Source organism: Leopardus geoffroyi, chromosome C1, assembly GCF_018350155.1.
Source record: "Leopardus geoffroyi isolate Oge1 chromosome C1, O.geoffroyi_Oge1_pat1.0, whole genome shotgun sequence".
Classification (NCBI taxonomy): domain Eukaryota; kingdom Metazoa; phylum Chordata; class Mammalia; order Carnivora; family Felidae; genus Leopardus; species Leopardus geoffroyi.
Genome location: NC_059328.1, coordinates 36,121,121 through 36,143,510, shown reverse-complemented (window position 1 = coordinate 36,143,510; position 22,390 = coordinate 36,121,121). Strand labels below are relative to the sequence as shown.

The 22,390-nt window shown below is 44.0% G+C and overlaps 3 protein-coding genes across 14 annotated transcripts in view; 2 read left to right on the top strand and 1 right to left on the bottom strand.

The window, feature by feature from the left end:
* Nucleotides 1-9,125, top strand: part of GPBP1L1 (GC-rich promoter binding protein 1 like 1) — a 68,994-nt gene extending 59,869 nt beyond the window's left edge. For 5 of the 6 annotated variants that reach the window (XM_045477170.1, XM_045477169.1, XM_045477168.1 and 2 more), the window contains 5 exons: nucleotides 4,063-4,203; nucleotides 4,659-4,817; nucleotides 6,104-6,228; nucleotides 7,176-7,278; nucleotides 8,199-9,125. In XM_045477170.1, the coding sequence (XP_045333126.1) occupies nucleotides 4,063-4,203; nucleotides 4,659-4,817; nucleotides 6,104-6,228; nucleotides 7,176-7,278; nucleotides 8,199-8,351 (681 nt within the window). In that variant the 3' untranslated portion in view covers nucleotides 8,352-9,125. Of the gene's footprint in view, nucleotides 1-4,062; nucleotides 4,204-4,658; nucleotides 4,818-6,103; nucleotides 6,229-6,935; nucleotides 7,041-7,175; nucleotides 7,279-8,198 lie in introns of those variants that run through there. The other variant, XM_045477173.1, reaches the window with a different exon arrangement.
* A 129-nt stretch (nucleotides 9,126-9,254) lies between these two features.
* On the top strand, nucleotides 9,255-15,122 carry CCDC17 (coiled-coil domain containing 17). The gene is given in 14 exon segments (XM_045477158.1): nucleotides 9,255-11,377; nucleotides 11,380-11,460; nucleotides 11,564-11,786; nucleotides 11,887-12,049; nucleotides 12,276-12,359; nucleotides 12,451-12,569; nucleotides 12,853-12,990; nucleotides 13,197-13,342; nucleotides 13,455-13,552; nucleotides 13,708-13,911; nucleotides 14,057-14,267; nucleotides 14,337-14,447; nucleotides 14,697-14,785; nucleotides 14,787-15,122. Coding segments are annotated over 14 exon segments (1,950 nt in total). The 5' UTR covers nucleotides 9,255-11,161; the 3' UTR covers nucleotides 14,854-15,122.
* A 782-nt stretch (nucleotides 15,123-15,904) lies between these two features.
* The window catches only part of LOC123597798 (nuclear autoantigenic sperm protein), a 40,852-nt gene continuing 34,366 nt past the window's right edge, over nucleotides 15,905-22,390 (bottom strand). For 3 of the 7 annotated variants that reach the window (XM_045477157.1, XM_045477151.1, XM_045477150.1), the window contains 9 exons: nucleotides 20,564-20,643; nucleotides 20,306-20,391; nucleotides 20,113-20,186; nucleotides 19,291-19,479; nucleotides 19,004-19,170; nucleotides 18,219-18,275; nucleotides 18,054-18,131; nucleotides 17,259-17,387; nucleotides 16,578-16,766 (listed from right to left, as the gene is read on the bottom strand). In XM_045477157.1, coding sequence (XP_045333113.1) covers nucleotides 16,686-16,766; nucleotides 17,259-17,387; nucleotides 18,054-18,131; nucleotides 18,219-18,275; nucleotides 19,004-19,170; nucleotides 19,291-19,479; nucleotides 20,113-20,186; nucleotides 20,306-20,391; nucleotides 20,564-20,643 — 941 coding nt within the window. In that variant the 3' untranslated portion in view covers nucleotides 16,578-16,685. Of the gene's footprint in view, nucleotides 16,767-17,258; nucleotides 17,388-18,053; nucleotides 18,132-18,218; nucleotides 18,276-19,003; nucleotides 19,171-19,290; nucleotides 19,480-20,112; nucleotides 20,187-20,305; nucleotides 20,392-20,563; nucleotides 20,644-22,390 lie in introns of all 7 variants that reach the window. The other 4 variants (XM_045477155.1, XM_045477152.1, XM_045477153.1 and 1 more) reach the window with 4 other exon arrangements.

Sequence of the window (22,390 nt, the reverse complement as noted above, 5' to 3'; positions counted from 1 at the left end):
CCCCCAAAATAATCTTAAAGAGTTTGCTGTCTAGTGGAGAGACAGATATAAAAAAATGTTCTCGGGGCACCTGGGTGGCTCAGTCAGTTAAGTGTCCAACTTTGGCTCAGGTCATGATTTTGTTGTTTGTGAGTTTGAGCCCCATGTTGGGCTCTGTGTTGACAGCTCAGAGCCTGGAGCCTGCTTCAGATTGTATGTCTCCCTCTCTCTCACTCTGAAAGAGAAATAAACATAAAAAAATAAATAATAATAATAATAAATGTTCTTCTCAGAGTCTTTATAGATAAGGTCAGATTTGAACTGGGTTTTGAAGTAGAAAAGGAAAGAATTGCCATTTGTTGACATCTTCCTATGTTCCAAGACCTTCATTGGGCCTTTTACATATATTCGATAACGTTTACTCCTCTAATCCTAGGATGTAGAAAATTCTGTAATATGAGATTACATAGCTAATAAAGTGATGGAGCCAGGACTCTTAAACCAGGTTTGACCAACTTCAATCCAGAGCTGTTTCCACTGCTCCAAAATGTCTACCATCCTGAAGGATTAAAAAAGAGGAAGTTGAGAATTTGGATTTTAGAGTCAAACTTCATGCCGCTCTCTAGGCCTATGATTTTCAGCAAGTTACTTAATTTTGCTAAACTTGTTTCCTTAAAAATAAATTGGAGCGAATTATATCTGTCACATAATTGTGGTAAAAGAATGAAATTAAAGTTTTAAAAGTACTTGGAATATAATATTGACACGGCCTAAGTCAGTAAATAGTTTAAAAACAGTAGAAGTTTGGGACACACCTGAAGGGCTGGCACAGCCCATGAAGCATGTGATTCTTGATCTCAGGATCATGAGTTTGAGCCCCACATTGGGCCTAGAGATTACTTTAAAAAAATAAAAAAGAAAACAGAAGTTTGTTAGGGAGCAAGTAGATGGGGCTTTTGAGGCAGAGGAACCATTGTTATCCAAAAAGAGAGAGGAAAGAAAGGGAAGGAAAGGAAGGAAGGCAAAACATGGTATGTTTGGGAAAAGACAAATGCTTAAGTATGGCTGATAGTTGGGAATTGATGGGGGGAAGGACTACTAAAGCCAGTCCAGTCATGGAGGTCTTTATAAAAACTCAGGAGAGACAGCACACGTGGGTGGCTCACTTGGTTAAGCATCTGACTTCAACTCAGGTTGTGATCTCGCAGTTTGTGAGTTTAAGCTCCAAATCTGGCTCTGTGCTGACAGCTCAGAGCCTGGAGCCTGCTTTTGGATTCTGTGTCTCCCTCTCTCTCTGCTCCTCCCCCACTTGCACGCTGTCTCTGTCTCTCTCAAACATAGATAAACATTTTTAAAAAAAAAACAAACCTCAGGAGAGAGATTAAGTGTAGAGATACAGTTTTACATATTATCATATGGTCTCAACAATTTAAAGGATTAAACAGTTACAAATAACTGGTTAACTGAGAAGCATATTACAGCAGAACACTGAGGCTAGAGCCCCGGAGAATGCCTCCTGGATCCACTGAAAAGATGCAAGGGAATCCAGAAAGGAAAGAGAGAGGGGACAGGTTCTGAAAAGATGGGTAATAGCAATCTCCAAAAACAGATATTTTTATTAAGAGCTGGCCTTGGAATATAATATGACAACAAGATTTTTGGTTATTTATTGAAAGAGCTAGTTAATTAATTGATTGTTTAGGGAGAGAGTGCAAGCAGGGGAGGGAGAGGGGGACAGAGGAACTGAAGCAGGCTGTGCCACCCAGGTGCCCCAAAAGAACTATTTTATTAAAATGGGGATGGAGGTGAATGTTGCAAAGAATTGAAAAGTAATAATGAGCAAGTGTAAGACAGCAGATACTGACTTAATGCAGGAAAGCTTGTCAATAAAAGGATGGTAGTATAAAGGAAAATAAATGTGTTTGGTTTTGTTCACCTAGCTTCAGTAAGGTGGCTTAGCATGTTTGTAGATAAAGTGGAAGAACTTATTAGAAGGAAGGGAGGAAATAACTGATAAATTCTGAATGGAAAGAGAATGAGCCAGGTGTAGAATGGTAGAAAGGGAGTAGGAAGCTGTTAAACTTGAGGTGCAAAGGAGGGAATTGGGGAAAGTTTGATCTAGTGACTTCTGACTTCTGAGTCCAGTAGGAGAAGACAGGATCATTTGTGGTGGAGAGAGTTGGGAGTGCTTTGATTGGAGTTTAAAGGAAAGGGAGGACATTTTTTAAAAAGCTGTGTTGAGGGGTGCCTGGATGGCTCAGTTGGTTAAGCGTCTGACTCTTGATTTCGGTTCGGGTCATGATCTCATGGTTTGTGGGATCAAATCCAGCATCCAGCTCTGCACTGGTGGTGTGGAGCCTACTTGGGATTCTCTCTCTGCCTCTCCCCTGCTCATGTATGTGCGCTTGGTGTCTGTCTGTCTGTTTGTCTGTCTGTCTCTCTCTCTCTCTCTCTCTCTCTCAAACATTAAAAAAAAAAAAGCCAACCATGGTTGATATGTGGTTCACTCTGATGGATTTCTACATATATAATTTCTCTACTAAAAGAGGGCCCAGGGCATAATGGTTTTTGTCCAGTGAGAAGTCAGCTATATAGCATAGTGTTTGAGTTACTGAAAATTAAGATTAAATTGGAATAAAGTTGGGCAGAGATAGATGTAGGTATCCTGTTGCATGTAACATTGGTAAACTTTTCATACTACTGTGGCAGAAATGCAAGTGTTTGTGTGTCCTGAGGTGACAATGTTAAAAGAAAGACAAGGCGGGGCGCCTGGGTGGCGCAGTCGGTTAAGCGTCCGACTTCAGCCAGGTCACGATCTCGCGGTCCGTGAGTTCGAGCCCCGCGTCAGTCTCTGGGCGGATGGCTCAGAGCCCGGAGCCTGTTTCCGATTCTGTGTCTCCCTCTCTCTCTGACCCTCCCCCGTTCATGTTCTGTCTCTCTCTGTCCCAAAAATAAATAAACGTTGGAAAAAAAAAAAAAAAAGAAAGACAAGGCATCTGGTAACCATCTACAACTCTGTGGAAGCCACTGAGGAACTATCATCTTTGATATTTAGCCTTATATAAGCAGCCATCTTTAGATTTTGATGAGCACAAGAAAAAAAATTAATCTCCATTCCAGTAGGGTCATTGTCTCTCTTATCTGTTTGCATGTTCTTTTTGGAGGCATTGCAAAAAAACAATACTACATACTATTTGAGTAACCTTGGACAAATTGTATAACTTTCTTCAAAGTCAATATAATAATTATACCTAATTAGAATAAGAATGTGAACAGTTTGATAAGCATCTGGTAGATACTCATTTACATTAATTCCTTTCCTAAAGCCTATAATATCCTGTTGAATACCAAGAAAGAAATTCTTTTCACTCAGATCCTTCCTTTGTCCTGACTGTCTCTCCGTTCTGATTGTTTCATTCTGGAAAAATGGACATTTTTCACTTATCCAGCCTCACTCCATTGATGTGCTTTGTCTTCCTGTCTCTTCAGACAGTGTGATTGACTCAAAAAAAAAATTTCCGGCTTCACTATGCCGCCATCAAAATTGGAGCTAGGGCCAGCGTGACAGAATAGGCCTAAGCCCCACAAGGCCAAGCAAAGAAAGGATCAAACCAGAATTGTCTAGCCATTTACATTGCCTGCTCTGGCCTCCTAGAACTAGCTTCCTGCCATAAGAGTTCCTTCTGGGAAACAAAACATTTTGGGGTCCAGTAAGTTTGGAAAACGCTGTATATTATATCTGCCTCTCAAATTCGTATACAATTAAATGCTTTGAGAAATAGCACAGTGAAGAAACCTGTTGAACTTTATTCACTTTAGCTTCTCCCACAGTTATTGAACCAGAGCTTTCTTTTTGAGAAATACCTATTAATATCCCATGACCCTTCTGGTTCCCATCTGCTTTTTTCTCCTTCAAGTGCCTAACATCAGAAAGAGGTTGCATGCCTCCCAAACATGTTAAGATGGGTAAGCTCTTGGAACTCGTGTTCTTACATAACATTTCACTGTTTGCTTTCTGATCTTCCAGGCTGAGCTTCTGTCTCCATACTTGTTTTGACTGATTTATTCTTTCTTCCTGTGTAGCCCAGTGCATGGAAAGCTAACAGAATGGAACACAAATCAGGATCCCTTTCCTCGAGCCGGGAGTCTGCTTTTACCAGTCCAATCTCTGTTACCAAACCAGTAGTACTGGCTGGTGGTGCAGTTTTAAGCTCTCCTAAAGAGGTGAGTGAGGACAAGGCCAAACAGCCTTTTCTAAAATTGCCATTTCTCATTTACTTACATATGCTAAGATACACGGTATGACATGTACAGCTCTAATTCCATTTCCTTTGTAGCTGTGCTTCTCTCAGAGTCATTTCTTGACCCCATTAGCGTCTAAAGATGGACAGTAGCTGAGTAGTTAGTAGTTGCTCTGTAGTAGACTATGTTAGACAGGCATCATTTCTCGAGACTATAAAAAAATGAAAGAGATGCTGTATAAACTATACAGTCTTAACTGCAAAAACCCTGCAAAGCTGAAGTCTGTTTCTATGAAAAGGATAGTTTGTTTTTGGTAAAAGACAGACTGGTAAATAGGCTGCCAGATTCTGGAAACCACTTCCAAATAGAAGTGACCCAGAGAATTCCAGTTCTTGCTCTTTGCTGTCAGGAGCAACCTATTTGTGATATTTGCCCAGAGTCCCTCCAGCACTACTCCTCCAATTGAGATCAGCTCCTCTCGCCTGACCAAGCTGACCCGCCGAACTACCGACAGGAAGAGTGAGTTCCTGAAGACTCTGAAGGATGACCGGAATGGAGACTTTTCAGAGAACAGAGACTGTGACAAGCTGGAGGATGTAAGACCATAGGAATTTTCTGGGCAACATAGGGGTTTTCCCGTGTTGTATTTATGCTTTTTTAAAGTCTTGAATTGGTCAGTGCTATAAGAAGTTGGTAAACTTACAGAAGCTTTTATCAGTTAGGATTATATTTACTTGCAATATAAGAAAATCTGACAGGGTACCTGGGTGGCTGAGTCGGTTAAGCATCTGACTTCGGCTCAGGTCATCATCTCATGGTTCGAGAGTTCAAGTCCCACTGCGGGCTCTCTGCTGTAAGCACAGAGCCCACTTTGGATCCCTCTGTTGCCCCCAACCTTAGAAATACATTTTAAAAAATTAGAAAATCTGACAAACAAAACCGTAAAGCCAAGAGGGTTTTGTTTTGTTTTGTTTTTGTTCTGTATCCTACAACAGGAGAGTTAGAGGTTGCAGTTTAAGAGGGTGAGCCTGGGGCACCTGGGTGGTATGGTTGGTTAAGTGTCCGACTTCAGCTCAGGTCATGATCTCACAGATTGTGAGTTCGAGCCCTACATCAGGCTCTGTGCTGACAGTTCTGAGCCTGGAGCCTGCTTCAGATTCTATGTCTCCCTCTCTCTCTGCCTCTCTCCTGCTCGTGTTCTCTCTCTCAAAAATAAACATTTAAAAAAACTAAAAATAAAAAAATACGAGGGTGAGTTCCTTGGTATTATCAAGAAACTTGTAAGTTTTAGTCAACTTGGGCTTGGCTAGTTATGCACCTCTATACTACCCATCCATGTTCTGGTTAGAGAAAGGACAAAGAGCGAAAAACCTGAAAGAGGATGACATCTCCCTTCTTTAAGTGCTTCCTTAAAAGCCCCATCCTGCAATTTGCATGTATACAACATTGGCCAACTGTCAGATAGCAACACCTAGCTGCAAGAACTCTAGGAAAGTGAACTTTTTTTTTTTTTTTTTACCCTGGGATAATGACCTGAGCCAAAATCAAGTGTCGGACGCTCTCAGTTGACTTGAGCCACCCAGGTACCCGAAAGTGAACTTTTTAAAGCTGAGCACAGTTCTTTAGACCAAATGATTGCATGGGTATTGCATAGGGATCTAATAGCTCTGCCACCATTGACATAACCTGAAGTTAAGATCCTGACTAGTTGGTAATACTTTGGAAATCTTAGTAAGGTGAGCAAGTCCTCATTATTAAATAGGAAGACTTTTGAACTGAAGTTGTTTTCTGGAAAGCACTTCCCTCAATCCTGACTCCTTAATTTTGTAGATTACTTTTCTTGCCACAAAGGATCATTAAACCAAGTGTGTCCTTATTTCAGTTGGAGGACAACAGCACACCAGAACCAAAGGAAAATGGAGAGGAAGGCTGTCATCAAAATGGTCTTAGTCTCCCTATAGAGGAGGAAGGGGAAGTCCTCTCACATTCTCTGGAAGCAGAGCACAGGTAAGGGAAGATCAGATCACAGTGGATGCTGCGTATGGCCTGCGAGAAGCTTGAACATACTTAAGACATTTCACATCTGGTCTGGCATACAGAGAGAAGTGTCCATTAGCACAATAATGTGTTCTCTCTGTATGCCCCTGCTTGACCTATTGCCCGCTAGGCATTGCTTTACAGATTTGCCAGCTTTTTTTACACTTTCCTCTCCAAGGCTTTCATGTAGTTTAGTTTCAGATTCAGTTTATAACTCTGGGTGGAAAGGGGAACCGGTTTTCTGGGACTGTTGTGCTGGCCCTTGGGCCCTCCTAACCCAAGTGAGCAGTTCCAAGAAGCCTTTAAAGGGCTTTAGGAGGCATGAGACCCCCATGGGTGGAGTGCATTCTTTTAATGAGGGCCTCAAACACAGAGCAGCCAGCTCTCTGGGCAACTAACTAGATGGCAGATAGGACCTGCCATGTTTGGCAGTCCCTTCCTGAAAGGAGGTTCCTGTCCAGAATAACTTTAGGAGTCAGCAAGATCACAAGAGTATGAAGGAGACCACAATGCCATGAACTTGAAAGAAAACTTAGGTACATGTGGAACTGTACTAATTTACTTACAAGAGACAAAAGTGAGATTTCTTCCTCTGTTTTATCTATGGGATAGAGAGGGCCCTTGCATTTTGGCTCTTATGCAATCTTATTTTCTGCTCTACTATCTCTTCTCTATAGCCCTTGTGCTCTGGAAAGAGCAACTGTGGAGATCCCTCATTTAATTCAAGCACCTAAGTTGCCATAATTAAAGTTTACCCCGCTGGGGAGGAAAGAAAAATCCAAGTGGGTACCATTGCCCCTAGACAAGTAAGTTTTTTCTGAAAAGTTGTGGGCTTCCCACTTATGCTTAAAGGTGTCATGTTTTTTTGTTTTTTTTGTTTTGTTTTGTTTTTGTTTTGCCTTACCTCCCTCTACAAGGTTATTGAAAGCAATGGGATGGCAAGAGTATCCTGAAAATGATGAGAATTGCCTCCCCCTCACAGAGGATGAGCTCAGAGAGTTCCACATGAAGACAGAGCAGGTATGTCATAAACCTTTCCTGGACACCAGTTAATGACCAGGAGAGGAAGGAGTCAGAACAATCCTTGTCCTTAGGGAGCCCCAGTTTAGTGTAAGAAAAGGACCTTGGAGAAGAAAATATAAAGTAAGTTGTCATAGTAAAAATAAAGAGAAGTGTATCACTTCCTAGGCAATATGGATCTCCAGTAGGTGGATACAAAAACTAGGTCAGTAGTTTGCAGATTTCAGAAGGTAGTATAGTCTTTCATCCTGGCAGCTCTAACTCCTTATCAGAGCCACAAGACTGTGTCCAAAGCTAGGGGCTCAGCCCTTGGTCTCTAGAGAAGCAAGCTCACCCTCCCCTGCCTTCAGCGTTATGGTTTCCTTCAGATACTCTGGCCAGAGCCAAGAAACGACATATTTGAATTCATTCAACAAATGTTTGGAGTCTTTGAGTGAAACACTGCCAGATCCTAGGGTTTATAGCAGTGAGCAAGATAAATGGAGTCTCTACAAACCTCGTGGAGCCTAAATTCTGGTGGTATTTATATTTATATTTTATTTACATGTATTTGTATTTATGGCATTTATGTTTAAAGCACAAATAACAGTATCAAGTCCTATAAAGAGAAATTACAGGCTGACAGAAAAATTTTGCTACTCAGAACTATCCCCTCAGTCATTGTCATCATCTGAGAACTTGGAGAAATAGAGAATCTGAAACCCTACCTACTGAAATCAGAATCTGCATTTTAAAAAAATCATTAAATGATTGATTTGCACATTAAACTTTGAAAAGCACAGCTATATGAAATCCTTAATCTCTCAGAAGGGCGCCGTCCACATTCTGCCTAGAATTGAATTGAGGCCTGGCCTTTTCCAGGTCCCATTGCCAGTGTCGTTTTTGATGGTTTTCTTTTTTCTTTCCCATGCTAACCATAGCTGAGAAGAAATGGCTTTGGGAAGAATGGCTTTTTGCAGAGCCGCAGTTCCAGCCTGTTCTCCCCATGGAGAAGCACTTGTAAAGCAGAGTTTGAGGACTCAGACACGGAAACCAGTAGCAGTGAAACATCAGATGACGATGCCTGGAAGTAGGCATATAAATGTTCACAAATCTGACCCAGGAAACTCAGCTTGTGTGTTTAGAGAGTATACAAAAGAAATTGTTCTTTTCCTTTTCTTATGTTGTTGTTGAATACTTCATGCACAAGGGAAATAATCATATCCCAAAGAGAGAGCAATTGGCTTGTTTAGCTTTTGTTGTTGTTCTTCCCTGTTATCTGCTTAATAGAAAGAAGTTTGTGTGATGGGAAAAATTTTTTAAATACACACACACAGACACAGTATATATGGGGCGATGCACAGGTGGGAGCTGGCAGTGCAGAGAGGAGGAGACACCGGTCTGCAGCAACAGCTTCTACTACCAGCCCTTGGGGCACTCACCCCTGTGCTCAAGCAATCATTGTCAATGACAAAGTGACTATTGAAGTTATAATTGTATTAAATTAATGCTAATAATTTGGATATTTTATTTTATTTTTGGCTGCTCGGGTAACGATAGCCCTTAACCAAGCATACATGGTTTTCTTTTTCTTTTTCTTTCTTTCTTTTTTTTTTTTTTTTTTTTTTTTTTTTTTTCCTTTTTGGGTACAGCTGTAAAATATTTGGATATAGGAAATGTGTTATTCTTGCAGCCTTGATATTCAGGGTGGATTGTAAAATATAAATTTTTGTGAGATTTCAAAGATTAAGATTATTTTGATAACATTATTTACAGATTTAAAAGATGTGGTTATCACAAGTCTGTTGAGGGGGAAAACTACTGCATAAAATAACTAACTTGGAATAAATATTTTGCATCAGTTTGGATTGTCTTGTGTAAGAAGTATATTTCCTTTAAAATTAGATGAGTGGATTCTTTGGGGAAATACTTTTAGAAGTCTGAGGGAAATCTGAATTCAGACACACCTGTTTCTCCTTTTAGCAGATACTTTTCTGATGCAGAAGAATTTGTGCAATAAATTACCCATAATAAAATCAGAAACCCAAGTTTCCTTCCTGGAACTGATTTTCACTGCTTAAGTATTTACCAGTGTGCATATTTTAAGGAAGGTTTATGTCTCAGTTTCCTGCTAAATAAGAACATGGGAAAGGGTTTGAGCCAGTGCTGTCTGGGTGACCAGTGGAGGAGGTACATTTTCTCATTCAACATACACTTCCCCAGCAAGGCTCTGGGGATGCAGGGAGTGCCCAGCCCAGTAGGAAAGAAAATAAAGTTACATTAAAAATGAAACCTTAGTCCAAAATTTGATGGACCAGGTAGAAGTTAAACCAAACAGATACACTGGCACTCTTTGGCCATCCCTACAGTGGCTATAGAGGTCTAAGATCATACTCTAATAGGAGACCAGCAGCAGAGTAACAGGCCTCATTGCATGTTAGATGACTAACTTGTAGTGTCTTCAGAAGGGGTAGAGGTCTAGAGGCAGAAAGACTAGCATGACATTTGTTGGATTCTAAAGGCTAGGAAGGCAGAGACCCTATCTGCCACACTATTATATAGTCTCTCCTGCTAGTGTGACAAGTAGTCCAAGTAGAAATGTTGATTGAGCAATAAAAACTATCATATTTCATTGAATATATCTATTTGAAGACATTCTTTTATGTAGTAATAAGAAAACTTCACAGTTACTACATTGTCGATCCTGATTTCAGTGTTAAAATGTGGAAAAAACGTGCATATTAGAATCCGTGAATACTATAAATGAATTAAGTTGCAGAAGTATTAAACCAGACATGAGAAATTGGTTGAGATAGAAATATCGTACCTGTTCAGCCTTGGGCTTTGCTCCTAACTAGCTTTCACAGAACAGATTTCTAAAAATGTGCCCTTCTCCCTTGGACTTAAGCTGGACTGAGATCACATGCTTTGAAATGCTTTGCAAGCTGTTGCTGGTCATATCTTGGCCTTACATGGGGAGGGGGTGTTGCTACCTTAAGTCTCTATCTTGTTTAGAAAAGGGAGTTTGTTTGGAAACATGGGGCTAAGTCAGAGCTCCTGCCTCTGATGGATGCAGATCTTTGGGGAGGTGGCAGAGAGATCTGACCCACAAGAAGGGCCTCCCTGGCCCCGGCCAGCTCAAGTGAAAGCTTACCCTCATCTGATAAATTTATAATGTTCTCCCTGAACTTTCCATTCCTTGGCCTGTGTGGACTATCTTTCCTGTATAGCCAAACAAAACAAAACCCAAAAAACAGGAATCAGGGAATGGGTGTTAGGGAGAGACCCCTGGCCTTGGTGTGACTTGGTTATACAAGAGCTGTGGTTTCTTCCAGAGAGGCACAGTGCAAAGAAGAGCTTTTCAGCCTACAGGAAAGGTTTCTTGGAAGAAAACCCAGAAGGGCCGATTGCTTCCATTCCCAGGTGTTCCCTAGAATGGAGAATGGGGCTAACTTGGGTAACCTCCATTTGGGGGAAAACAAGAATGAACAAGATGACACCTCCCTGCTGGAGGCTATTGAGTGGCCAGCAATCGGGAGTGATGGGGCCCAGCCAGCCTAGGAGACAGCTGTTTGTTCCCCTTTACATAAGCAGAGAAACGGAGATCTTAAAAGGGACTTGCCCATGCTCATGTAATTAGGTAGAGCAGTCCTTGTGACACTTTTTAGGGGCTCCTCCCAAAGGTGGCCTGCTTTTTCCCGCCCACGCTCCAGACCTGCCTAGACTTGTAGTTGTTTCCCAGGTTGCTAAATCTCCTCCCCAAACATAAACTTAATCTAAACTCAGTAAACCTGGCCTTTCCTCTCTGCCTCTGGCTTTCTGTTTCAAACTCCTCTCCCATTCCCCTGCCCTCTGTCCTGTCTTCTGCAGGTCTTGTCTGGTGTCAGGAAAGGGATCCCATTCCATGGCCTCCTACTCTGGGGAGCCAGGGCTCCTGTCCTGTGGGTCCTGTGACATGGTTTTCCGCTCCTGGGCCCTGCTGGCTACCCACACTCAGCGCTTCTGCATTGGCCATCTGACCCCAGAGGTAACACCTGGTGCACACCCCTCAACAGGCCGCCTCTGGCCAAACCGGGCGGGTATTCAAACAACTCTTTGAGGATTTCTCATCCCACACCCTGTCGCCAGGTTGTGCCACAAGGACAACAGGGCATCTCAGACCAAGAGGCCAGCAAATTGGCTCTGAAGAAGCTAACGGAGGAGGTACTCTTGGCTCAAAATTCAGCGTCCTCCCCAAGCCTACAGATCAGGCAGATTATAGGTCGGATTACTCCTAACAGAGATCGCGCGTTCCTGTTATCTCCAGGTGCAGCGGCTGTGGCTGTACCTACAGGAAATGCAACCCTGGATAACAGAGGTCCCCCGAAGATCAGAAGGGCTCCGAAGACGTTGTGAGGCGCTGACTCAGGGCCCCACCCCAGAAGCTGCTGGAAGCCCGGGAGAGAGGCTTTGGGCATTGCAAAGGACTCACGCAAAGCGGATGGTGGAGACGAAGGCACAGAGCCTTGCCCTGGAGCGACGCAACGAGGGTGAGGGGAAAGGAGAGGGGGACTAAGGGCCCGCTCCGCCCCTCGCCCTTCGGATTTGAGTTTGTTGGCCCCGTTGCGACCCAATCCCTTACCGCCTCAGAACTGAGCCAACGCCTCCAAGGTTTGGCCCAGACCCGGGGCGGAATATCACGCCTTATCGGCCTGGAGCGGGAGCTTCGAGAACTCAGGGCAGAAGGCCGGCGAACGCGGGGAGCTCTAGAAGTGCTAGGGGCGCACGTTCAGCAGCTACAGCCAGAGTCCGGGTGAGAGCCGGCTCGGGGAATTCGGTAGCTCAGCTGAGCTGGCTTGGGGGCGGGGCGGGGGCGGGGCTGGGGCTGGGCGGGACCCTTGGGAGGGCGGGACGCGCGAGGCTCCAGCCCCTAAGCCGCTGGAAAGCTGCGAGTGTTAGGTCGGGAAGGGGTGGGGCTTCCGGAGGCCTGGCGTCTGGATCTGTAATACCTTTTCCGCGCCGGTATCCCCCTACTCCAGGACTGGGCTCAACGCCTTGCGACAGGCAGAACTCTGTTGTCCGGTACTACAGGCCAACCCAGGGACTCTGGCTGCCGAGATCGGGTGAGGTCCCGGGCCCGGGTACGGCATGGGCGAAGCGCTGATCAGCTCTGGAAAGACGCTGCTGCCTTTTTGTCCCCTACTCCCTCCCTAGGGCCCTGCGCGAGGCCTATGTTCGAGGCGGGGGCCGGGACCCCGGCGTTTTGGGCCAGATATGTCAATTGCAAGTGGAGGCCTCAACACTGGAGCTGCAGCGGTTGCGGACTCGCAGGGGTGAACAGGCGGGGTCCGGGGGGCCGGCCAGGAGTGCCTCTCAGATGCGGTGGTCTTAATTGTGGGAGGAGGAAAAGGGCGGTTGAGGGAGGTGATGAGGGAGGCATGAGGACCACCTGAGCAAAAACCCAGAAGTATAAAACCTGGGTGGTCTTTGTGGCAATGGCTAGAATGTTACCTGACAAATCCAGCCTTGTCCAAAGAGACCTAAAGCTGGAGAACTCAGAATCTCACCAGCTGGTCACCAGAGGTCAGAGGTGACAGGTCGGACTTTTCATCGCAGGAAGGAAGGCAGATGCCACACTGGGGGAGCTTCTAGTAGTGGAAGCTGAAAACCGGCGCCTGGAGGCAGAAATCCTGGCCTTGCAGATGCAGAGAGGCGCAGGCCCTGCGTCCTGGCTTCAGCGAGTACCCGTCCCAGGTCACCTAGCTCAATCAGACCAAGCTCGGAAGAGGGGGTTAGAGAGACCATGTATGGGGAATGAGGCTGGTGTTTACGTGCTGTCCGTCCTTGTTTACGTGCATCTCCAGGTGTCCATGCACCTAGGCTCCCGGGGGAGGGTTATCTCAGCGCTGTTACTTGCTGTGTCCTGCTTAGGGGTGCCCTACTCTTAATTCTGCTCCCAGGGCCTAGGAAGCTGCCACCTGCCGCGAATCCCAGCCCAAGTCTGAGAAGGAGGGAAGATCCCCCACGCCTCCCACCCCGGGTGGCTCCCCCACTGCCACCGATTCCACACCCCACAGGTGTCCTATTGAGTGGCACAGAAGAGGCTGTGAGGACCCAGGGGTTTGGTGGGGGAGGGTGGCAGGCAGTTCTGTTTTGTGCAGTTGGGGAAGCATGGACACCTGGGAGGCTTTCCGGGGTCCACTCTTTCCCAACTACAGCCGCTGCCTCCTGGAACCATGACCAGAAACCTAGGCCTGGATGCACACTTCCTCCTGCCCACTTCTGACGTACTGGGCCCTGCACCCTACGACCCTGGGTGAGGCGGGCTTCCTCTTTTGACATCCTCTGTGACTTGGCCATCACTTTTAATTAAGGAGACCACTAGGACAAGTGAGGGTTGAGGGGGGCAAGGTTAAGAGGAGCTGGGGGTGTGTTTATGTGTAGGTGCCAGCTGAGACCTGTGTTCTTCAGGGCTGGTCTGGTCATTTTCTATGACTTCCTTCGGGGACTTGAGGCTTCTTGGATTTGGGTGCAACTACTGACCGGTTTGACCCGAGATGGACAGGATACAGGAGGGGTCACAGCATTGCCCCCAGCCCTTTGCTTGCCCCCACCTCCAGCTCCTGGGCCCATGGGCAACTGTGCCATCCTTGCCAGCAGGCAGCCTGTACCCAGGTCAGTATGTGGAGATTGGCTTTGGTGCCACATTTTGAGGCTTTTCCCTCATTCTGAGTTTTCTCATGTGTACATAGGGCCACTGGCTCTGAGGGCTATCCTAGGAAGGGAGAACAGTTCTGACACCTTGTTTTGGTTGTTCTAGACTGCCACCTTCACCATCAGTATCCTTGGTCTGTGAGCTACAGGCCTGGCAGGGGCTGGCATGGGCTACAGCACCACAGCCAAAGGCTTGGGCCTCACTGGTGTTATTTGACCGGGATCAAAGAGTGCTAAGTGGTCACTGGCGTATTCCACTTCGGGCCCTTCCTCTGGACCCCAGCCTTAGCCTTGGGCAGCTGAATGGGATTCCCCAGGTAAGTGTGGAGTAACGAGGACTGGGTCTACTCCAGGTACAGATGCATTACTATTTCATCTCTCTCCAGGTAGGTCAGGCTGAGCTCTTTCTGCGACTGGTTAATGCAAGAGATGCAGGTGTCCAGACACTGGCAGAGATCAATCCAGCAAATGCCCAGGAATACCAGTACCCACCTCTGGTGAGGGCCCACCTGGAGCTAGGGGCACCACAGGTGTGATTGGTGTGGTTAATTGCCGATATTTGCTGACCACCATGTGCCAAGTTATCAAGTGCTGTGAATGAACTCATTTAACCCTCATACATCCTATTAGGTAGATCTAGGTAAATGGATAAGGAAATCAGACAATGATGAGGTTAACTTGGTTTACATTGGGTAGTCAAGACAAACCTCTTGCTAAAGATACACTTTCTTCTCCCCGTTCCACAGATGTCCAGTTCGTCTTCACTGGAAGCCAGCTCCCTTGCCCCAAAAGCTGGCTTTGTTGATCCCCCTCCTCCCACAGAAGAGCCCCTCAGCAGTCAAGGTTTGAGATGAGGGTTTGGGCCCTCATCACAGCTTTGACCTACCCCCCCTCTGGCTTTGAGTTAGGAAAATATGGGCAGGAGTAGCTTAACATGCAGAGATCTAGGATTTGAAGTTGCCAGACCTGCAGTTTTACTACTACACCTTCTGAAGGTCTAGGAGCAAATAGCAGATAAAAGCTCCAACGGCTTTACCACCTTTCAAAAATATTTTGTAAAACAGATGTGGCGATTAAGTGAATGTAAGGTTATTTGCAATACCGCCTGGCATCTAAATCCTTTCAAAGATGAGCAAGGGCACTCTTTAATTCATTAAAGGAACTTGAACTTATTCCCACGTTTCTTGCTAAAGCCTGTCTTGTTGCCACACTTCTTCATTCAAATCCAAGCTTCCTCAGGACATCCTCTGGGAAGCCATCCAGGCTCTAAAGGTCCCATAAACTAGGAGCTCCCATATCTTACATACTTGTAGAGGGTCACTTGTGAAATCTGGCTGAAATTTGATATTAGGCCTAAAACTCTCAGGACTTGGTACATGCAATACGAAGGCATCTTCAGGAAGATCTGCAGCCATGAGTTACCATAACCAGCCCAGAAAAACTCCATTTTCTCTTGTATTTAGGGGACAAAATAATAAAGTGAAAAACTGCCTCTGACATTGGTTATTAAAATGGCAGGTTCTGACCTAGAGTCTAGTGCAGCAAAGTAGCCCTGTGGGTGGTCAGAATTAAGTAACTCCCTTTAGGTAATGTAGGGCAGGCACTGTTTGGAATTCAGATCCAAACAATGCCTGATGCATAACACGTAATTAAACTAAGGGTCGGGTCAGAGGCAGCTCATATATGGAGGCTCTCCATTTACCTTGCATCCTGGGCATCTGTGAGGTCCTAATGGGATGGCTTTAGTACCAGTATCCTAAGCACGAGCACCCTTAGACTGGGCAGCCAGACTTTCAACCCCACCTTCCACATGGAAATGCTCTAGGCAGTCAAGGATCCCAGTGAAGATCTTTTTTTTTTTTAACATTTAGTTGAGAGAGTAAGAGTGAGCAGAGGAGGGGCAGAGAAGGAGACACTGAATCTGAAAATCTTTAAACACAAGTTCAGACCAAGAGCTTTTTTAGCATCTTTATTTGAGAAGTCAAAACTGCAGATGGGGTAACAATTCGGATTCAAGTTGATAGATAATTTCAGCCTTTCTGTACAGAAAACAAAACTCCATCAACCAGCCTCCCCACAGATTCTCCCAAGCACATCCAAAGGGTCCAGTCTGTCCCTCAGCCACTTTCAAACCAGAAAGCTCATTTCTCTATAATTAGCACACCAGTTCTCAAGGTTTCCCCCACCACTCCCTCACAAGTTTTCTTCAGAGTTCTTTTTCCAGACAGAATTATTGGCCCCCAGTTGGAGACTAAGTGGATAAAAGTACCAAGGGCTGACTCAGAGGCGGTTATCAGCTCACAAAGTCCATCAAACAGAAGTATCAGCACCAAAGAGCAAGATCTTCACCAAGTCTTGTTTTTGTAGCCCCCATCCAGGGACAGCACCACTGAAGGTTTGCAACACAGCTGAGTGCAATATTTAAAATGGAAAAAGCATAGCACCATTGGAAGACAAAAGGCCTATAACCATGCTTGATTTGATCACCTCCACAATAGGTAGGAATCTGGATGAGAACAGTACAGAAAGGGAGTGGGGGGTGCCTTTGGCCACTATACAAAACCTGGAGCGTTCCAAGGCACAGATTCAGCCAATGTTTAAGAAAAAAAATCATCAAAGCCTCAACCTTTGCTTACAATCTTTATTGAAGTTATACAAAAAGAATCCCCCCAAAGTGAAAAAATACATTATATACAAAAACACTTTCCCTCAGGAGGAAGGCTCTGCGCCCTCTCTTAACATGCAGTGCTTTCAACTGTTGCTCCGGCCTCCACGGTCCCCTCCACTGCTGCCCGGCTTTCAGCCTGATTCTCAGCCTGGAAGACAAACAGGGAGCCTGGGCATAAATGACCCTACCTAGTTTAAGCCATTCTGTCTTATATATTGAGTAGAGGCCTTAGAGAAAGTAAACAGGTCTCTTAAAACCCTGCTTTGCTCCCTACATGAATAACAGCAATGACCACAAAATATAAGGCCATTTCCTAAATTTTCTAGAATAGGGCTGACCACGCCAATGTTTATAGGTTACCTGGAAAGGAGGAAGCAGAAGTAACCCAATGGTCTTGCCAATTAAATACCTCCTCATTCATTAGGATGGGACCTGTGGTATGTATATAGTTTCCATCTGTCAATGGGACATCCTACATTCCATAACCAAATCGTTTCCTGCACAGTGGATTAACTGAATGCAACCCTTATAAAAACAAACAGGCTCAAGGCGGGGAACATGCACTTAGGAGGACCAGTTTCCCCAGGCCCTGAGAACAAGGGGAAATAAGGCAAGAGTCCAAGCCCTCTTAACTGCCCACCTCCTCCTCCATGTTTTCTGAAACTTCATTTCCACTGGAGACGGCATCCCCACTGCCTCCATTCACCTCCAGCTCTTGTTTGGCTTTCTTTGCATCATCTTTTCGGGGACTCTCTTCCTCTGGTTTCCTCTGAAGATATAATTGTGAGCTTCACAAATGTGCTGGGTATTTTTAAAAGAACTGCAGAACTTTTTAACAGTCCCTTTACTCCTCTCCTCCCCTGCCGCTGCCACCCCATGGTTTTGCAGCACCAGGATCCACAGGTCTAAGGGTCTTCTCCCATGGCCACAGAGGCAGAAGCCAACCTGAGTTCAATACAATAAAGTGGTCTGCCAAAACATACCAATTCAGCCTCCCTAGTGGAAAGGTGGGGTAGGGTAAGGAGATCTAAACAATAACCAAACCACAATTTTGGGAGTCAGAAACAAAGGAATCAGTCTCCCACAAGAGGGAAAAAAAAAAACTATTGTAACTACGGGCAGTCAGGAGTGTAAGTATCAGCAGGTCTGCTGCTGAATGACTACTGTCAAAACTTGCCTGCTTCCTAAGATGAGCCATGAGACCAAGTCTCCTCAGCAACTTTTCTGATTTGATACTCCTAGGCCAGAAGAGGCCTGGAAATTTTTGTTAGAAGATATATTCAAGTGAAAACTACGTTCACTCAAACCCTCACCAACTTTGCAAAATGAGTGTCTATTGCATCAAATATTAGGGAATGCATTCCCCATGTATCATTTGAAGCAAAAAACAAAACAAAAAGACTGGAAAGACAGAAATGACCACATGTACATTTACCTTCTTTCTGACAAGGTGGGAAATATCAGTCACACAGTTAGATGAGGAAGCACCATCTGTTGGCTTTCTACTGGCAACCTGGCAAAAAGGACTTTGTTAGCAACGTACAGCTACATGAGGCCAACAGACCTGATGTTAAGTGACAAAAACCACCCGCATACTCACCATGGAGACTGAAGTGCCTCCTCCGCTAGGAGTGAAACCTGAAGTAGAGCTCTCCACCTGTTTGGGAGGTGACAGACCCAAGTGGGGCCCAGGACAAAACCCACCAGGTCACCCACAGTCCTACAACGGTACTGACCATCCAAAAAACTGATTCTGATTAAGACCTCAAATACTAGCGGGCTTCCTTATAGAAGCAATATCGTCCACCCACCTCTACCTACACCTGCCATCCCCAAACTGGGAGCTTAGGCAGTGTAGATGTTAAATTAACCCCTCTGTATCATGTCATCACCAGGAGGGTAGGACGCTCCCTGACATTCCAGCAGCCAAAAGCAGAGCCAGGAAATGTGGGGCTAAAAGCCATCATCAATACCTTGCTAATCTAAATAGGAGTTCTCAAAGATGGAAGTAATAGCTAACATTTATTAAGCGAACACTATTTGTATTGTCATAAGTATCTTAACCTACGTATTATTTATCCCCATCTTACAGATGAGTCAACTAAGGCAAAGAAATGTTAAGTAACATGCCTGTGGCCACACACAGTAAGCAGCAGATACAGAGCTCAAACCCAGTATGGCTCCAGAGTATCTTCTCTTAAGCATTATACTATCTTAAGCATTATACTATCTGATAGGAATAATTAGATAAATTCTCACATTCCTTCAAACAACCAGCTCCCTAGAAACCAAGTCATGGTTCCTAGACAAATGGAACACTAATACCATGATGACTTCCAACAATATCATACTATTACCAAAACTTTAAAAGGAAACCAAACCAACCAGAGTTGCTTTCAGAGCCAATTCAGCTACATTCCCACTACGCTGGGACTCCTTTGCATCTTCTATCTTCTCTCTAATTTCAGGTAGCAGTTCCTTCAGCTCCTCAATTTCTTTTTCATATTCAGAAGATGATCCATCAGCCTCCTTCATCTGCTCACTTAGTACAGCTACAAAAAACAGGCTAAAGTGATCACTAATAGTTAACCACAAGGGGATCCATTTTTTTAAAAATCTTGTCAATTACTGGATCCACCAAGCTTAGCATCAAATAGCTGATGCTCACTCACCCATTCTCTTCTCAATTACTTCAATGGATTTGCTGAACTGTGCCACTGCCTCATCATACTGAGAGTTGTACCCATAGGCCAAGCCCAGCTGGTAGTGGGTCTCTGCAAGGAGACGGTCATGGGCTTCCAGGTACTGTTCTTGAAGGTTTAGGCAAGCCTGGAACTCCTCCACAGCTTGGACATAATTCTCTAATAAAGAGAAAAAGAAAAGCAAGCAAATGGATAGCATTTAATATTTCTAAATTTTATTTTATTTTTTTTATTGAATATTTCTAAATTTTATTTATTTATTTATTTATTTATTTATTTATTTATTTATTTTAACGTTTTATTTATTTTCGAGACAGAGACAGAGCTTGAACGGGGGAGGGGCAGAGAGAGAGGGAGACACAGAATTGGAAAAAGGCTCTAGGCTCTGAGCCATCAGCCCAGAGCCCGACGCAGGGCTCGAACTCACGGACTGCAAGATCATGACCTGAACCGAAGTCGGACGCCCAACCGACTGAACCACCCAGGCGCCCCAATATTTCTAAATTTTAGACTATCCTACAGGAATGCTCTATTTTACATTTCATTTTCTTTGTAGCATCTCTAGGATCCTTGACTATAAATATCAAAATAACAAAAAACAAAACAAAAAAACTACTGAAAGACTTCAGTTAGGGGAGATTATTCACACAGCTCTAGGAGCTACAGGAACCCAAACTGACTGTCCTTTAAAGCCAACTGCCCACAACTTATGATCAATCAAGCTGAATTTTAAGGAATTAGACGAAGAATGGGGGCGGGGGGACATTAAAGGAGAGAGTAAAAATGTATTACCAGATTCAACACTAACTTCTCCAAGTTTAAGGTGTGCCTGCGCAGCATAAAGCTGAGCTTCTTTTGTTTCTTGCCTAAAAGAAGGAAAAGATGATCAGGAACCTTAACAGCATTTGCCCAAGCCTAACTGGTATTCTATTTTTATTCAACCTCCGAACTCCCAACCTGAGCCTAGACACACCAAAAGTTTTACCTTTTAAAAATAATCTTTGCTAAATCCAGCATATCCCAGGCAAGCTCTAGATTCCCAATCTCTTCCTCTTCACTTTCTTGAAGAGACTAAAAAGTATATCCAAATCATTGGTATTAGGCAGCAGTACAAGAGAGGCATCTTTAGATTACAAATCTAAATGTATAACTAAGAAAAAGCTATGATAATAATCAGGCATACCCTAGTAAGCTACAGTCCTACAAAAAGAAAGCAGAAATTGATACTGAACAAATAATTTACCTTGTTTTCAAGAATGGATTCATTTGGTGTTTCTTCAGCCTTGTCATTTTCTTTATCCTCCTCTTCTGAGCCTTCAGTTTCTGCAAGCAAAAATTACTCAGTATTGAGAATACTAAGGATATCTTTTAACTAGTCAGAAGTTCCAATAAATGTCAGTTGAATAACCTATATTCTGAGGTAGAACAGGCCAGATGCTAAGTCAGTTAATATTTGAATGGATAGAAATATAAAGCCAGTGATTACAGTCTAATTCATGTGTAATCTAGATTTAGATTGTATAATCTTATGGCGTCTATGGTTTATACCTTCAGTGATCAGAAGGCTGAATATTTCTCTTCTAAAAATCATTCCTGATCTCTCAGATCAAGACATATTAGCTATTGTAGCCTTTTGTTTACTAGAAGTTCCCATCTACTCAGCCAGAAGCAAATGGAGACCTCAGCCAGTGTTCCTGGGGTCTTTAGGCCACTTGTTAGAGAATACTAACAAGCTGACAAAGTATGAAAAGTTAAATTACCCCAGTCCATTCAGATCAAGAATGCTCAAGAGACTAGCTTTCCCACAACAGAGCTGTAGAGAGAAAAGCATAGTCCTTACCAACTCTCACCAATGAGCATGCCACAGACTCCAGCCAGCTCTAGCACATACAGAAATGAGTGAGCACTACCACAACCAATTATTCTATTCCAGTATAATGTTAAAATTTGCAGCCATACTGACACTGTATTTTACCATATTGGCATACACTCACAAGTCAAATGCCTAGTAGAAGGACAGGCTGCTAATAAATAGCTCTATTCACCACATGAAGCTCAGAATATCAAGCGATTAAAAATGGGCTTATAGGGGCACCTGGGTGGCTCAGTCGGTTAAGTGTCCGACCTGGGCTCAGGTCATGATCTCGCGGTTTTTGAGTTCAAGCCCCGCGTCAGGCTCTGTGCTGACAGCTCAGAGCCTGGAGCCTGCTTTAGATTCTGTGTCTCCCTCTCCCTCTGCCCCTCCCCTGCTCATGCTCTAACTCTTTCAATAATAAATAAACGTTAAAAAAATTTTTTTTTTTTTAAATGGGCTTATGGGGGCACAAGCAATTCACAAACTGGGTATAATGTGTCTACCTCTGCCATCTTTCATTAAGCATTTTTAACATAAGCAAAATATTGTCTCTTAACAAGCTATTATGGGAACATGAATATGGCAATTAGGCCTTAGGAAGTCAGGCTAAAGGACTTTTATCTGTCTAGCAATTCTGGTTCAGGATGGGAACAGGCAAAGAAAATTCCTAAACATTATAAATTAGTAGGACAATCTAACAAAGTCCTTTAAGAAGGGCACCTGGCCGGCACAGTCAATGGAATGTGTAACTCTTGATCTCAAGATTTTAAGTTCTAGCACCACACTGGGTGTAGAGATTACTTAAATAAATAAAATTAAAATTAAATTAAAAAAAGAAATCCTCTAAGAATCAATTACAAGTTACAAGCTAATTAACCTCTTTGGTAAACTGTTTTATCAAATGAGTCACTTTTCCGTTGACCATGTGATTTAGTGCTTCTGAAATAAATACCCACCATCACACACCATTATATATCCATGCCCAAATTTCCAAGATGTTTGTATACTTAGTACACTGTTAAGGCTAGATGGTAATGAAGCCCGTTCTCCAGGAGAATATGCAAAACGGGTGAAGTAAATCTATGAAACATTTTACCTTCACAATTTGTAGAAAAAATTAACAAAATGTGTATGGTTATTCTCTATTTTTCATTATCTGGTATCTGTTCCTACTCATACCAGAATGCTAGGTGACATCTAATTTGGCATAAGGTC